The sequence below is a fragment of the Sabethes cyaneus genome, chromosome 2 (genome assembly GCF_943734655.1).
Source record: "Sabethes cyaneus chromosome 2, idSabCyanKW18_F2, whole genome shotgun sequence".
Classification (NCBI taxonomy): domain Eukaryota; kingdom Metazoa; phylum Arthropoda; class Insecta; order Diptera; family Culicidae; genus Sabethes; species Sabethes cyaneus.
The window spans coordinates 219,767,846-219,784,447 of NC_071354.1; the positions used below are offsets into that span (position 1 = coordinate 219,767,846).

General features: G+C 39.2%; 1 protein-coding gene across 1 annotated transcript in view; it reads right to left on the bottom strand.

The window, feature by feature from the left end:
- The window catches only part of LOC128736670 (pikachurin), a 145,494-nt gene that overhangs the window by 90,004 nt on the left and 38,888 nt on the right, over window positions 1-16,602 (bottom strand). The window contains exons 4-5 of the mRNA XM_053831159.1: window positions 14,181-14,263; window positions 13,195-13,313 (exon numbers count right to left, since the gene is read on the bottom strand). Coding sequence (XP_053687134.1) covers window positions 13,195-13,313; window positions 14,181-14,263 — 202 coding nt within the window. The remainder of the gene's footprint in view (window positions 1-13,194; window positions 13,314-14,180; window positions 14,264-16,602) is intronic.

The window sequence follows — 16,602 nt, forward strand, 5'->3', positions numbered from 1 at the left end:
TGTGTACATTAATTTGAACAGAAAATGTTCAATTATGCAAGATAAACGCGAATATATGTGTCCGCTCAGTGGATCGACAATGGTGCAATTCGTTGCCAGTCAGAGCCGTAGAAAAAACATTTCCCCACGGGAAAATGCATGCGGAGACCACCCAACCCACCCACCTACGGGGGCGCATATGTCACTCTGGAGCACATTCGCGATGTGTGTTAGATTATCGAGTTCCGTGGCACCATAAGTGCCTCGTTCAGTGCCAGCTGCAGTAGGTATTTACTGTTCGTCCTTGAAATGGAAAAATACGTGCCTCGACAGTGAAAAGTGTCTGCCACTATTATGCTTGCTTACTAGTAGAGTGCCACCATTTGTGGTCCTCCCGGCAGTGCGGTGCCTGCTAGTGGTGATCCAGCGGGCAAATCAGAATACGCTGGCTGCTCTCCAGCGATCGGATCAATGAAGGATATGTTTAGCGAAAAGCCGGTAATGTGGGACACAATTACGAGTGAGAAAAAATTGACCCAGCAAATGATGTGCAAATGTGTAAAAGGAAACAATTTGTTCACAAAGTAAATTGTCTTGACTTGCTTCGCAAGCTTGGTTGGATATCGAAATTGGCTGCAATATGATTGTTTCCGTAATTGTTTTCAAATGCAAATGCAACCTAAAATCAGAGAAATTCTAAAATAATTAAAAACTGCCAAGTGCTACTGGCGAATTTAACATATTTTACGTCTTTGCTCACCATGTTGATACAGAAACTAATACATTATTCTTACATTTATTCAGAAAAACAGTTTTTCTCCCATATCTTTTGTTCCAGCATAAGAACACCAGAACTCATGCTTTCTACCGCAGTAAATTTTACGATTTCGAAAGTTTTTACTGCAATTTATAAGCGAAATCAGATTTTTTTTTCTTTGCTAAACCGACATCCGGCAAGGATGGCGGCGAATTTAAAAGACGAAAAAAAATATGCTGCGAAAGAACAATAAAGATATCCGGCAAAGAAATACGGGCCCCCGCCTAATGGCTGTCCGCTTCGCTGTTAAATCGGTACGGAAAGAATCAGGATAGAACGCCGCCCGCCCGAGCGGCGGTGTTGATTAATGCTCGCAGGCCAGAAGTTCCCCAACTCAATTAAAATTAATCATTCCACGCGATTTCGTATACACTGTTCGACGCTGAACAGGCATGACCTTGCGTTTACTTATGCCCAATTTCTTTCGCGGGAAAAATTCTTACAGTAGTAGGTCCTACTACTCCCTCGCGGGCTGGATGTCATCGTTTGTCCGTGGATATAACTCCATCCGAACCGCCCAGCGCAGTACCTAAGTCCTTCATTCGCAGAAGCCTATGTCTTGGAGCGGCGAATCGTATTTGTGAGTAAGAAAATTAATGCAGGGGATTGTGGGGATTTGTGTCGTCTAAAAAGTTGCGATGTTTGCTAATTGTTACGTATTTTATTGGGCTTAATTTAACATAAACTTAACTTTTTGTTGACATTCTAAATCTTCAGCTACATCATTCGCTATAAAATTTGTCGTTGGATTTTTTTAAATTTTCCTAATTAGTATTGTAGGGTAACCAACCTATTTTGGACCCCTTCAGCAGCTGTACATAATTTGGACACTTCCATTTGATTTTGCTGTAAGTGTCCAAATTATGTACAGCTGTTGAGGGGGTCCAAAATACGTTGGTTACCCTAGTTAGTCACAATAGGTTTTAGAATAAACTTAGTCAAAAATTGTTGCCAATCAAAATTCTAAAGTTCGGAATATATAAAAAAGGTTAAAGGTTAAAGAAAACACTCATTGATCGTTGAAACTAACTTTTCAATCCATGGGAAAAGATTGTTCGCCAAACTAAAGGTTTTCTATTCGTTCATAAATGTAATACAAAGAGCTAGCTTTTCATCTGCAAAACTGAAACCTTGCAATTGCAACTCCCCGCTTTTCCCCTACAAAATTCTACAATGATGATGAGATTTGGTTTTCGGTTTTTCGTTACCGGAAAAAACGTGCATAGAAAGTGGGTTATCTACCAAGGTCATATTGTCATGTCTTTTCTCCTATTAGATTATTTGCTTGGATGGACTGATGATGATGATGACGACGACGACGACGACTGGCTGGATGACTATCAGGAAAACGGAAAGCATTTTGTCGTACCAGATAAGTAAAGCTCGAATGATTCATCACTTTCTGAGATTTACTAACTGTGTACTAACTGTGTAGCAGCAGCCACAGCAGCACCGCTGCGCCGGCTTTTGGCTCATTCGAGATGATGAGAAAGCTGCGAGCTGCGATTGGGCTGGATAATATTTAGCACAATTACACTAAATTTGTTCCGTTTTCACGCCTTCGCAGCAGCAGCGATGTTTCATCTTTCGGCGTACGCTTCGTTCGGTGAAAATGTTCGACTCCAACCAGTAGAGCAATTTAACTAGTAGATGCTCTGTTGGAGGGGGGGCTCAGATTTATTCCTGTTATAAAAATCAGTGCGCTTCAGTGAAGAAGGGGTGGGCGGAATCAGTAGGACTGAGAAAATTCCCTGTCTGAATGGTCCATAATTTATAAATTAGATGCAGAGATTGTTCTGTTGATTTTAATAGCGCTCTTGCGATGAATAATTATTCATTTTCATGATTTTCCGCCTTAATATACAAGTCGTAGATACAAAATTTTAATTAAATTATCTCGGCCAATTATTTCTGTCTTAAGATATTTGACTAATAAATCTATGTGGTCCTTGCTTAAGTTTCCCCGGATTGAATATTTGTGTGAATTACCTCAAAGCTATTTATGCATGTGAAACTCTTAAAACTCAATCAGTCAGGGTCCTCACGTGTAGATTGATTTAGAATCGGCAGTCGATTTAGTGTAACCTTTAAGTCAATTTAAGCCGCTAACTGGTATAGAAATTGTTAGCGCTTTTGTAGCTGCAATCATTTCTTATAGCATCAATCAAAAAAAAATTTCATGTCATGTCTCGTTCACTAAATATTGAGCATCAGGAATACTTCAACAATTAACGACCTTGGATGATGATTTTCGAAAGTTTTGTCTTTATTTTCATCTCCACAGGACACCTCTAGTTTAGGTGTCAACACAAACTTTCTGTTATTTCAACATCTTTTGAATCAAATTAAAATTTAACTGTTAGCGCCTTCATTTGCATACCAACTTTTAATTTGGTCTGACAGAACTATTTAGCAAAAGTAGGTAAAACAAATATTCATTAACAAACCTTCAACTGTTGACGCCTTTGAAAAGAAAATGTTGGGATGATTCCATCCCTAACTATTCTCTAAACTATACTGCAGGCATTTGTACTTCGACACCTAAGGCTGTGAACTATCTCGCGAAATTTTTTAGCTTTTGGTTCAAAGCAAACAGGTTAGTAGTTATTTCCCTACTAGCACAGTTGTTACAAGCTAGTTGTGTCAACCGATTTATGACTAATTTCAGTCATAAATAAGTTTCTGTTGTTAGCCTCTAACTGCTCAGTGGGGTGGGGGGGTTTGAGAGGAATTTATGTTGCTTACCGGTGCAGTCACAACAATGCTTATTATCACCACGTAACTCGCGCGAACACAGAAACGGATATCGAAACAATATGCAAAGTTTAACCAAGGGAAAAACTTACCAGTTCAATTGCTGCTGTTGAAAGGCTAAACAAAATAGAAAAAGCAAAATTCTCAAAAGAAACCAAAAGAAGAGGGCTGAATACTCCTTTCGAGTTCGGTAAGCGGAAATCAGGGAAGTTAGTGGCGGATAATATTGCTTAAACCCAAAGTTATAATCACTATTACAATTTTTATTGTTCCCTATCCCGAGAATTCTCACGGCCTTATTAAGTTTACTTGCGCGCATTCGTTTTGGTGTACTAGAGGGGCTAGCGGTTGCTCCTTCTTCTCTGCGGTCTTCCCTCACCGCCGGCAATGGTCAAGCCGGTAGGACTAGGCTGGACTAAGCAGCCGAAGCACACGAATCCACCAGGGTCTGTACTTCCCGGCCACCGATTTATTGACGTTCCGGTGATGAATGATTCTTTACCTTGAACGATGTTCGTAGCTTCGTGGTCGTAATTTTAGATGCGGATGCGGTGTTCTTGTGTTGCACTTTTGGTGACTGTCGAAGAAACGGTCCAAATTTCTGGAACCAAAACACAAAAGGCCCCTCAAGGACCTACGAGCGCATTAGATATCTCACCGTACTAGCCCTACACCTATTTCCCCGTACACCAGCATTTTTATTTAAAAATGTTTACCTTTTGTTTTTTGCTACTATACTAACAATCACTTGTCTTCTCGGATATTGGATTACATTGTACTATCACAATAGCTATACTTAACAAACATACTTTTACAATAATATTCTTTTAAGATTGCACAATTAACTTTGACTTACTTTTGAATTTGAACAAAACAACATTATCTTCCGTCACAATTTAATTTTAAAAACTGTACAACTTTAAAAAAATCACCGTCGCGCACCTGTGTTTTCTTTTGGATTGCAAGAAAGAATAAAGCTTCATCTTACGGATTGGCCTTTTTAAAGCTTTTCAAGTTTAAAAGCGGGATATCCGAAGCTTCCCGATTTTAAACAACCTATTGAATTGGCAACAATCCTCTTGGTTAGCACCCTGTGGTATTGAACACCGTGTTCGTATTTATCGACGTAACTGTGGGCGTATTAGTGTCTGAGTGGTCCGTCCATCCATGGACTTGGAGGGTTACCACCCTTACAGTTGCAAATCGGGGTGGTGATAGTAAGCAAATTTTTCCTACTGAGTGACTGTTCCGCCTAGAAGACTTGGAATATTATCACCCATATAGGTGACTGTATGCCGTCTCGGTAAAGTTATCCCGCCTGAGTGACCCTTCCATCTAGAAGATTTGGAGTGTTATCACCCACACAGTTGATAGCTTATCCGAGGCTGGTTGTTAGCAATGAGAGACATTCGCATCAGAGAAAACTTTCCCCTGTAAACCATCCCTCCGCCCAGAAGACTTGGAGGGCTATCGTTCACACAGCCGACAGCTTACTCAGATGTGGACTTAGGGCTTTAGGATTAAGGAAATTCGAGCAGGTTGAGATCTTAAATTGGCAAAGCTAATTATTTAAAATTTGTAACCGAAAGGTTACACTGTAACCAAAAGTGCTGAAAGTGTGCTGCTTGGATTTCCCTCCGGTTGAAAATCACCCTCCTCTGAAATATGATTAGTTTTGACAGTTCGATGGTTATACTTCGACTTGAGGATACTATCCGAGAAGGTCGTGCTCTTTGTGCTTTACCAATCTAATTTCTAAACAGTTATATGATACTTGTAGAGATGTAGAGTTTATTATAGTTCAATTAAGCAATGGAAATGGATATAAACAACATAAAACACTAACATTAAAAATGTATTTTACCACAGTACCCCTTGAAAAAGACACCAACAAAGTGTCGAAACGTCGGTAAAACATCAAACCAATGTCTTGATAAATTTCTCTGAAGACTGCCCCGCCAAATATCAATTGTTACATCTCCTAATCTGTAAAATCCCTACTAAAGTTGAAAAATTGCACAAAAGTTTTCACAGTCTTAGTAAATCACGACGCCTTATTCACACCAAGAATAATTTAGTATTTATCCACACTCACTATAACTTCATTAATATTTTTTGAAACGGTGGTTCTACAATTGATGTAGGGACGGTAGGTGGAATAGAGGGGAAAGAGCGGAAAAGTGAGGGGGAGGTTATTGGTAGCTACGCTTAACAAGTAGTCGTTGTGACTCCTACCGAAGAAAAAGATGAAGAGAGTTCAATTCCTGCTTTTCCTCACCATTCACAAACAAATCGGTCGTACCACAAGGCAGCAATGTGGGACCTTTTCTATTCTCGTTGTATTTTAATGACGTAGCATCCCAAGCAACAATGTGAGTTTTATTGTACTCTAATGGTGGTCTTCAAGACCAATTTTGGTCTTAAATGCCAGCATAAGAGTGTAATAAAACCCAAATTGCTACTTGGGATTACTTCTGGGTAACGGATGTAAGTTAGTGTACGCAGACGATCTAAAATTATACTTAGCTGTCCGGTCAATTGAAGACTGTTATAATTTTCAATAGCTGTTGGATATTTTCGTTAACTGGTGCCGCAAGAATTGGTTGATCGTTAGTACAGCAAAGTGTCAGATCATGACATTCCATTGCATTGTTAACCCAATTATATTCGAATACAAAATTGACGATCAAGTGCTCAAAAGGGTTGAACATGTTAACGATCTTGGAATTATTCTCGATGTCAAGTTTAATTTTAATTTGAATTGTACGAAAATCTATACATAAAAAAGGATTTCTGTCTGTCTGTCTGTCTGTCTGTCCCTATGTTCCTTTTAGAATCGAAAACTACTGAACCGATCGGTGTGAAAATTCGCATGTAGGGGTTTTTGGGACTACGGAAGGTTCTTTCGATGGCCAAAGTCCCCTTCCCCCACTAAGAGGGGGGGCTCCCATACAAATCTATGCCTAAAAAATGGATTTCTGTCTGCTTTATGTTCCATATAGAATCGAAAACTATTGAACCGATCGGAGTGAAAATTTGCATGTAGGGGTTTTTGGTGCCAGAGAAGGTTCTTATGATGGTTAGAGATCCCTCCCCCCACCAAGATTGGGGGCTCCCATACAAATGAAACACAAATTTCTGCATAACTCGAGAATTAATCAAGCAAATCGAACAAAATTTTACATGTGGGTGTTTTTGGAGACAAGAATTTTTTCTATGGTGAATTGAGGCCCCTCCCCACTTTAGGAGAGGGGGCTCCTATACAAATGAAATACAAATTTCCTTATAACTCGAGAACTAATCAAGCAAATGGAACCAAATTTCGTATGTGGGTGTTTTTGTAGGCAATTTTTTTTCTATGGTGAATTGAGACCCCTCCCCTCTTTAGGAGGGGAATAATGACCCCTCTCCCTTTTAAGAAGGGGGGCTTCCATACACATGAAATACAAATTTCCTCATCGATCAAGCAAATGGAACCAAATTTGGCATGTGGGGGGTTTTGGAGGCAGGATTTTTTTTTAATGATGGTTTGAGACCTCTCACCCCTGTGATAGGGGGATAAGGACTATCATACAAATAAAACAGAAATTTTTGCGTAACTCAAAAACTAATCGAACTAATCAAGAAATTTTAGACTTTTTCATAAAACATTAATCAATAACAAGACCACCAAAAACTATCAATAGTAAAATTAGATAATTCAGCGCGAGACGGCCACAGGCCGCAAGTGTTGCCGGCGACCTGCCGTCGGATTCGCCGGCCAATGCAGGGAGACAGCCTCCCGTAGAGATCACCTCTAGCTAGGTTTATTTATTTTCCTAGATCTACTGACCTCTATTACTTTCCTTCAGTTGGGTCACGCCTGCGAAATGGTACTTCTACGAAAATATTTTCCGTGAAATGGTACATCCTGCGTAAGGTTGTTCGAGAAATGGTATTCTGCGAAACTCAATATTCCGCGTTATGGTCAACCGAGAATTGGTGTTCCGCAAAATGGTATTCGGCGAAATGGTTTGTAATGATGGCGAATATTTAAATGCACTCCGCTTTATTATATCAGGCTAAGCAATGGGGGGAGTTTTCTACTTTACTGTGAGGAAAAGTTGTATATTAAAACACCCATGAACTCCCCAGAAACTTGCAAAACTCAAGATTGTGACAAAGGTCATCCGAGATTCACGATTTATGTACAACACAGTTTAATTTGTGGCAATACGAAGTTTGTCGGGTCAGCTAGTCATCTCTAAAGCAACTTGGCAGCTCGGTTTGATCTCGAAAATTGGACGAGACTTTAAAGATCCACACTGTTTAAAGGCTTTATATTGCTCATTAGTACGACTATTATTGGAAAATGCGTGTTTGATTTGGACTTCCTACCAACTAGCCTGGAATTTGAGAATTGAACGAGTGCAGAAGAGGTTCATTCGTCTAGCGTTACGTGACCTACCCTGGCGTGATCCTTTGAACCTGCCTCCATATCCTGAACGGTATCGACTAATTGGTCTTGACACCTTAGAACGTCGTAGGAAAATGAAGCAAGCTGTATTTATTGCTAAGGTGCTGAATGGAGAAATCCCTACTAGCACAGTTGTTATAAACTAATTGTGGTAACCAATTAGTAACTGATTTCAGTCATAAATAGGTTGCAGCAACCAGAAGTGACAAAAGTGTACTACTTGGGATTGATTCACTGAACATTCTATCTCTCCTCAACGTTCTCTCCGTTGTGCTGGATTACTACAAACGGAATTGCACCGTACTACGTTTGTATTTAACGAACCGATTGCAGCTTGTATTCGCACGTTTTCTCTGGTGGAGCACTTATTTGAATTTGGGAAACCAACGCAGAAGTTTCATCAAAAAATTTTAAATGGAAGAATTATATAAGTGACGATAATATTTTGTATGTAGTTTAATGTTATTTGTTTATTTGTAATGCGCTATGTTAGTACTTACACACTTAAACGATTCGGTAAAATTTACCGAAATCTAAACAGCTGAACGTTCGGTAAAATTTTTTATTGCACCAAACATTACTAATGATCTGTAAACGTCGATTGGCACCATCGAAATTTTTACCGTACGTTCAGCTGTTTAAACTTCGGTAAAATTTTACCGAATTCGGTGCTTTTTGTTAAGTGTGTATCACTAGTTTATGTACTAGTAGCTATGTTTAGTACTTATCACTAGTGGCTTGTATTGGTTCTGAGTTACTCACTCATTAGATCACAGAAGCGTTGCCAGTAGTAACAACCTCTTTCGGGGTTATTGGCTTATTGGAAATTTTTTTTGAGTCCAACCTCGTGTCGTGTTTTGTTTCGACTTTTTAATGAAGTAAGGCATATAATTATTATTTATATAACGGTAGTTTTTTTTTCAATTGACGGAAGGACGTTTTTTTGCTGGTTTGTTGACGAGACGTTTGGAGAAGACTTTTATAACTTTTAAACTTTGTAAACGAATCACAGCCTGAGAAACAAAGATAAAGAAAATGGATGGTCAAAAAACTATTTTTTTGCATATTCGCAACTTAATTTCAAAATTTTTACCACCTCGCCCCTCCTGCCTTTAAAATTCACTTTAAAAATCGAGAGGAGCAAAATTGTATAAAATGAGTAGACTCTATACTCTAGAAACTCGAAAAATAAGTGTTCGGAGTGTCAACGTTTGAATTTAGTGTGCAATGGCAGGTGAGTTTCGCACCAACGCTCTTTCGGTTGGTACCCGAATGTTTTGCTCATTAAAGTACTGCCACCCGCTACATTAGGTAGTTAGGTACATTAGGCATACCTTATTGTGATTTATTCTTTCAATTCTGTCATTCCCGGTATTTGCATCTCATATTTCCCTTGCGACGATAATGTTTTTGTTTGTTAAACATAAACTGTTATGATGAGGTGAGGGTGACTGTAAGAATAGGGTCCCTGAACGAAGTGAGGTGACTGTAAGAATAAGGCCCCAGTTGACCAACATCGAAAGGACAAAAAATTTATAAAATTGTTGTGGGACACTCTCTCTTCCTCTCTTCCTATCTCTCTCACTCCTTCTCTTGCACTCTCTCACTCACACACACGCCTGCTTTATCTTTCACGCTCCCATTCTCTCTCATTTTTCATTATATCTCTCCTATTTTTCTTTCTCTCTGTTCAATTTTTTTCCTTTCCCTAGTCCTTTTTCACTTCTTTCTTTCTCTTTCCGTTTCTTACTCTGTATCTTTCCCCTTCTCTCTCCTTTCCTTTCCTTTTTCTATCTCCTTCTTATTCCCTCTGCCTCTCTGTCTCTATCGCCCATCCTTCTATTTATCTCAATCTCGCTCTCTATCTTTCTCCGCTTCTTTGACTCAGTCGTTCTCTAGCTCTCTTTGCACGTGCTCCAAACCGACCGACCTGATTACTCCACTCCTCTCAAGTTTGAGTTTCCTATTACTCTTTTAGAAGTTTTAAAATCCAGAAATTGTCTTATATCGGAATATAATTTTTTCAACAAATTATCTTTTAGGCGCCACTTTTGGAGTGGATTATTTGCTCTTCCCAAGTAACAATTCCAAGTTTTATTACGTTCGTATAGTGGTTTTCATGACCAATTTCATAAAACCGCTAATAAAACTATGAGCTCCACCAGAACTTTCTGATGACCGCTTTAAAACCGCTTTCTGACCACGTGGCCCACTCTTCAGAATGTTTTCATAACCTCTTCAAGAATCAGGTTATAAACTCAAGTAGTTGTATCAAGCTCTGCTGAAAGCAGCAATCAAACCGATTAAGCTTTCGCTGCTTGACAGCCACCGCCATAATTTAATAAAGCTTTTTGCTCTGGCAAAAGCTAAATATCAGTTCGCCAGCTTTGTCACCTTGAAAATATATCCGTGAGCAGCAAAGCTTAAGTTTTACTGACAGACCATTCTGAACGATTTGGTTTATAGCGACCATAATAAAATAAAATCCCATAGAATATTTAATAAAGTTTGAGCAATTGTATTGGTTTGTAGCATGTGCGCATCGAATTTTATCGTTCATATTGATAATAGGTAGATAAAATCAACGCGCTATTAAAATTTTGCAATTTTAGAAAACTGGTTGTTTTAATAAAACAAAAATATCCAGTTATTTAACCTGAATTTCAAAAAAAATCATTTTAGTTACTCCCTCTGACAGGAAAACTGATTAGTAATAACTTTCTTTCTGCAAAACACTTTGCTTTGATGAATTTTTGTTTGCGAGCTAAAACAAAATATTAGAATATGGCAATATGGCCTCGCATAAAAAGGTGATTTTGGTGTTGAACTTCGGTATTCTTCATAATAGCAGCAAACAAAGTGTCTGGTCAGGGTGCTACCGATTTAATAGCTCTATAAAACTAACAGATTTATTGAAGTTTGACAAGCAACCGCGATAAGATCAATTTTGATTGGTGCGCCATTTTGTATTGCTACGCCACACTTCTGGTAAGTTTATAAGAGACGTGGTGCAGCCAACAAGTTTTAACGTGGTAATATAAGCAACCACAATAAATTTGCTTTATTAACAGTTTTATTATAGGTTTTATAGCTAGCTATAAGTGAATTCGGACTCGCATGCTCTTGGTATTGCGCAATATCACAATAAAACCAGAGATAATGATCAATACCGCAATAAAATCTTTATAAAATTCAAGTAAAACAAAGTGGCTTTAGAATTATTACTTGGTGTCGTTACCAACTATGTTAAAGGACGTATGATATATCGAGGTGAAAATTAACTTATATCAAATTGTCTTATATCAAGGTAGTTTTATAAAGAGGTTGTCTTATATCAAAGTATCCCTATAGTTGATAAAATTTGGTCTTTTCAATTTATTTTTTCAAATTGTTGTTTTGTTTACAAACCTCAAAAGTTGGGAATAAAAGTGTTTTTCTAGCGTATACCAAACAGTTTAACATTGTTTGGATTTGACACAGTATATAGTGACGCTCGCTGGTTCTTTTCGGTGAATATCAGCAGACAGCAAAACAACTACAACTAAAAACCGGAAATATTACTTTGTGCATTCGGCATTGTGCTACCGTCGAGAAAGTTTTGCTTGACACAGTGATACTAAGGCATACTGCAATTACCAGCTCGTAAAAATTCAGCTAAAATTACGAAAATTGTACTCCATGCTTAGAGCTATAGACAAATGTACTGGGATTTAAAATTAGTGAAATTTTGTTCCAAGTTATAATTGAAAAAATATGTGCTAATGTGTGAGACATTAAACTATTTTTCCAGACTAAATTCTCCTGGTTATTTTCATTTGACCGCTATGCATTTCATCTACATTTTGCAGACTTCATCAGTGTTTATTTTCGAACGAAAACAGACTCTGAAGAAACCTACAAATTATGAGCAACACGCATATTTGTCAGAATACAATAAAAGTGGTAGAATGCAAGCCGAAAAAAGTCTTTTCTTTCATTAATTTTCTTGTTTTACTAAAATGTCCAACAAAGGGACAAAAGGCTTGTCACTCGTAACTGCTAGTAATTGAATAAGTCAAAAATCATCCTAAAGACCAGAAAATTTGAAACATTTTCATAGAAAATATGTAATTTAAAAGTTCTAAATTTCATTATTATACGCTAAGCTAAGCCTTGGACTTAAACGTCTTTCTAAGACTTGACCCTTCTTTATCGACAGATTTCACAGCCGGCTACTAGGGAACAGAACAGTTACGGGGCTAGTGTAAAAATCCTGCTGACCCTATCTACCAGCACCGCCTAATCGAGCTCCGAACATACGACGACTGACTTGTTAGACCACCATCGTACCTCGAAGTTAACTGGGCGGTTATTATTATACGCTTTTCTCCCAAAAAGTAGAATAAATTCAAATTCGAGTAAATGTCAAAAACATATTTTTAAATGTTGAACGATTTACTATTAAAAATTTCTCCACTCAAACTCCAAAAGCTTGCATAAATTTTGTGACTTTATACTTTAAACTCAAATGATAGTGATTGGGTGACGAAACATGACGTAGATTCACAGTTTCAACTTCTCCACACAATTGAACTAGCGAAAGGAACAAAAAAAACAACTCTACCGAATGTGAAAATAATTGATTTGCCTCGTTTCTCCTTTCGGGCAGCTTACAATGCTAGTCAAGAAAGCAATGATAATTTGATTGTGAAGACGACCGTTTGGAGTTGATTTTTATTTGTGTTCTACATTTGGCAATTGAATTCTGTGTCGACTTGTATTTCGAGGAAACGAAAAAGCAGTCTGACGGAGAACGAGGATAATTGAATGAAATACTCGTGAGGCATTCTGGTTGGACTAAAGGTGCGATTTCGGTGATTCCCAGGTCCGTCGGTGTATGTTCGAATCTCGGTTAGTAGAGATTGCTAGAATTGTAGTTTTCCTGTAGGTACACTAATAGTAGACTGTGAAATATTCCGTAGGAACAGAAAATCAAGCTCCAAAAACGGAACGAAGCACCAATGCATCGCTTTCAGTCGTGAATCAAGGAAAGATTGTTTAGCATATTGCTTCTATGCAAATGTTTTCGTATAGCTGCCAGGCCAGCTACGGAAGATGGAAGAAAACCACTCACGATGGCGCACATTCGAGCAATCTGTATCTGTTCTATTTGTAATTCCGCACATGATGTTTCCACAATGAACCTTACCAGAACTCCACAAATCCCTGATGTATTAGCAGTGCCATAAAATCGCCAGTTAGGTCGTCCCGTTCGCCTGTCAGCAGCAGGATGCCGTCGAATGATTCAGGGCGAAACTCGATGTGGAGCTGCAAAAAAAAATAGTGTATAACAAAAACAACCGTGAATAAAACGAACAACGAAATGAAACCGAAAATTGCTGGAGTTGCACAAAATTATGGTCAACCGGAATAGTGCAAAGTTGAAAATAAACACTATTTGTGACCTACCCTCCTCCCATGGCAAGGGATAAACCGTGCTGTATACTGACTGGTGTCGGTGTCAGGATTTTCAAGCTATTTTACGCCAGAATCAACGCGAACCTCCTGCCCGCCTTCCCTTTTGCCGTTTTGCCTGGCACATTGCTGCGGACGACCGCACTATACAATAAACTTATCATCACGGAGTGCGGAACTTTGACCGCCTCTCGCCGAACATCACTTCCCACTGTAGTAGTACGGGGCCCTTGTCGAGAGTTCCGATTTAGGCAACGTCGGCCGGTGATTAATTTGAATTTATTCAAGTGAAAATAAAAATCGCACTCTAACCACTGTGCAGTTGAACTGGAGCCCTGGCCAGTCCCAAGGGTCATTTCAGGTACGAGTGCTATTTTTGTTCGTAAATATAAAGGACTGTTATACACTTTTTGCCGTGCCACAGGAAAAAAAATGCTTTCCGGGCCGGAGCTAAATGGTCATTTATGCTCGTTGCGGATGGAGAAAGTTTCGATTTGAAAATGTGCTTCGGCGCTAGGTCCAATGATGCAACTCTGACGACTGGCTAGTGTTGCAAAATGAATTCGGTAATACTACCTAGTGGTCACAGGTTTTTCAAAACGTGTGTGTTGAAGTTAAAATCAATACCATCAGTCACGTTTGACTCTAAGTATTATTTTGTAAATCAAACATGGAGTTCAATAAAATTAGCATTTAAAATTATTCATCGTCATTCATTACCTGAACATGTTTGTAGGCTCCTCGAAGTGCTGGAAAAGCCAACCAGGATTGTTGATTGAACCGGGGAGTGTTGACTCGAAAATCTGCAAGTGAAAAAAAGGTACTGATATCAATTCTAAGAGTGTTTAAATAAATTTTAAATTAATCAAATGAGTGTTTTGATACACTCAAGAGAGTGTGGAAATAAATATAACCGAATTATCACCAACTATCATACACCATATCTGAGTTCATTATTGGGAAAGCGATATACAACATGATACTACCCCTTGGACTGTGAAAGCAATTATCTATCGTTTATGGTGCAACTGATTTGTGTTTCATGCTAACAAAGACGCTCAGCTCAGCTAGGAGCTTGGTACTGCAACAAACTACAACGGAGCACAAAATGCAGATGCATGAGGCATCAGAGCGCAGCAAAAACTGTCCTTTCAGTCGTAAATCTGCCCTGTTCGGTAGCTGCATGTAGGTACGTGCTGCCACTAGACTAGAAGATCGCCGATCCGGTCGTTTCCTAGAGACCCACTGCTGTATGATTGTTTAGCTTCTTCTCGACTGTGTGGCGATTCTGCACGCATCGACGAGCATCATCCGGTCAGTCATTCCGGTCCGGTCAGCACTGCATCTCGGCTCGGCTAAGTTTTTGCGAAAACAATGTTAGATAGAGCAGAAGCTTTCGGCTATACTCGAAACAATTGTGCAGCGGATAATATGCCTCTTTCAAAAGAAAGAGTTTTTTTATTCACCGACTCTTTATGTCCATTTTTTGTCGATGGAAGGACAAATATTGAAGTCAGTGGTGTATGTTTAGGCCGTCCATACAGTTATCTCTTCATTAACGAGCTTCGGGTGTTTTTTTGTTTATTCTAGATTGTGATGAAAAAAGTTGGCAATAACTTTTTAATGTGATAAGTCTGCTATAATCTTTGTGCTTTGTATACATTCTGCACTTAAAATGGGCACAGAAAAATTTTGCCTCAAACATTTTAGATTTAACAGAAAGCTGTTTCACTGTATAGACTAGTCGCTAGATCCCGCGCCATCTGGTCTGCCTATCTTACGCTCGGGGTCTTCTTGTTCCTATCGAAATTGCAGTAAATGCCATCTTCGCATACAGTCCTTAGAAATCCCCTGTTGCAATCTATAGTAGATATCAGTCTGATCAGCTTCCCGGGAAAACCGTTCTCGGCTATGATTTTCTATAGCTATTTGAGGTCAACAATGGTATCACACGCAGCTTTGAAGTCAATGCACAACTGATGCATGAGCGTAGGAACTCTGTAGGTTCCGCCGCGTAAATATTTGTTCCGTCGTTGATCGTCCTTTAATGAAGCCGGTTTCATAACTTTCACGAATTTGTTCGTAATTGAAGTCAGACGGCGGAATGATTTGGGAGAGCACTTTGTATTCGGCGTTGAAGAAGGGGATCTCATGTTTTTTTAACAGTCCAGTTTGTCGCCTTTCTAGTAGATCGTATAGTAAACCCAAACCATTCACTCCTTCGGTAGCTGTTTTGCACCCCCAAAGCCTTACAATCAACCGACGTAAATAAATGGTCAGCTTTTCCGTGCCTAACTTGTTAACGGTTTGATGCGTTTGCTGATTGTTTTTCAGCTGATTATTAAAGTCCCTAACTTGGCTGATCGTTAGGGCTGGCACCTTTTACAACAAGGAAATTGCTTTGCCCGCCGCTGTGGTCTACCTGGGTGAAATTCAGGTGTTCATCGAGCTGTTGGTTTCTCCTCACGATCGCCCGTTAAAATACTACCATTATTATTTCAACACATTCCAGTTTGCGGCACAAAGGCGTAATGTATTGAGTTTATCGTAGAACTATCACGTTTCCCGAGAATGAAGCTCCAACTCTGCATACTCCTCACCCTCCAGGCTGCGCTTTGTCTGTCATCTTCTTCTCTCCATGTTTCTCCGTGTTCTGAAAAGTAGTTGCAAATCGAGCGAGAAACACCCGATACCTACGCTTACGCGAGCGCGTATGAAAAGCCTAGCATTCAACGCTTACTCCACTGACGAAAGCGTATGACAAACAACCACTTGCGCTATTAATGCATACATTCTGCTACTTACACACTCGCGAGCCCACAGCCTCGTAGTGTTTTCTTGCACAGCCCACTCACGAGGTAAGTCAAAGCCAAAAGCTCGTAAGCGTGACCGGCACACTAGGATGTATGAATACAGATTTTGATTTACTTGTTTTCTTGTTCATCAAATGCCCTCGCTCATATACGCGCGTGAAAGTGACGGCATTCTCGAACAATATATCTTCAACAGGATTATTGCAACCTCAATATTCCCCAGGTGTTGGAAACATGCTAAGGTGTTACCCCTAAAGAAGAAACCACAATTGAAATCTTTAACAAACCTGAGACCGATTAGCATTTTGTGCGCCCTATCTAAGGCATCT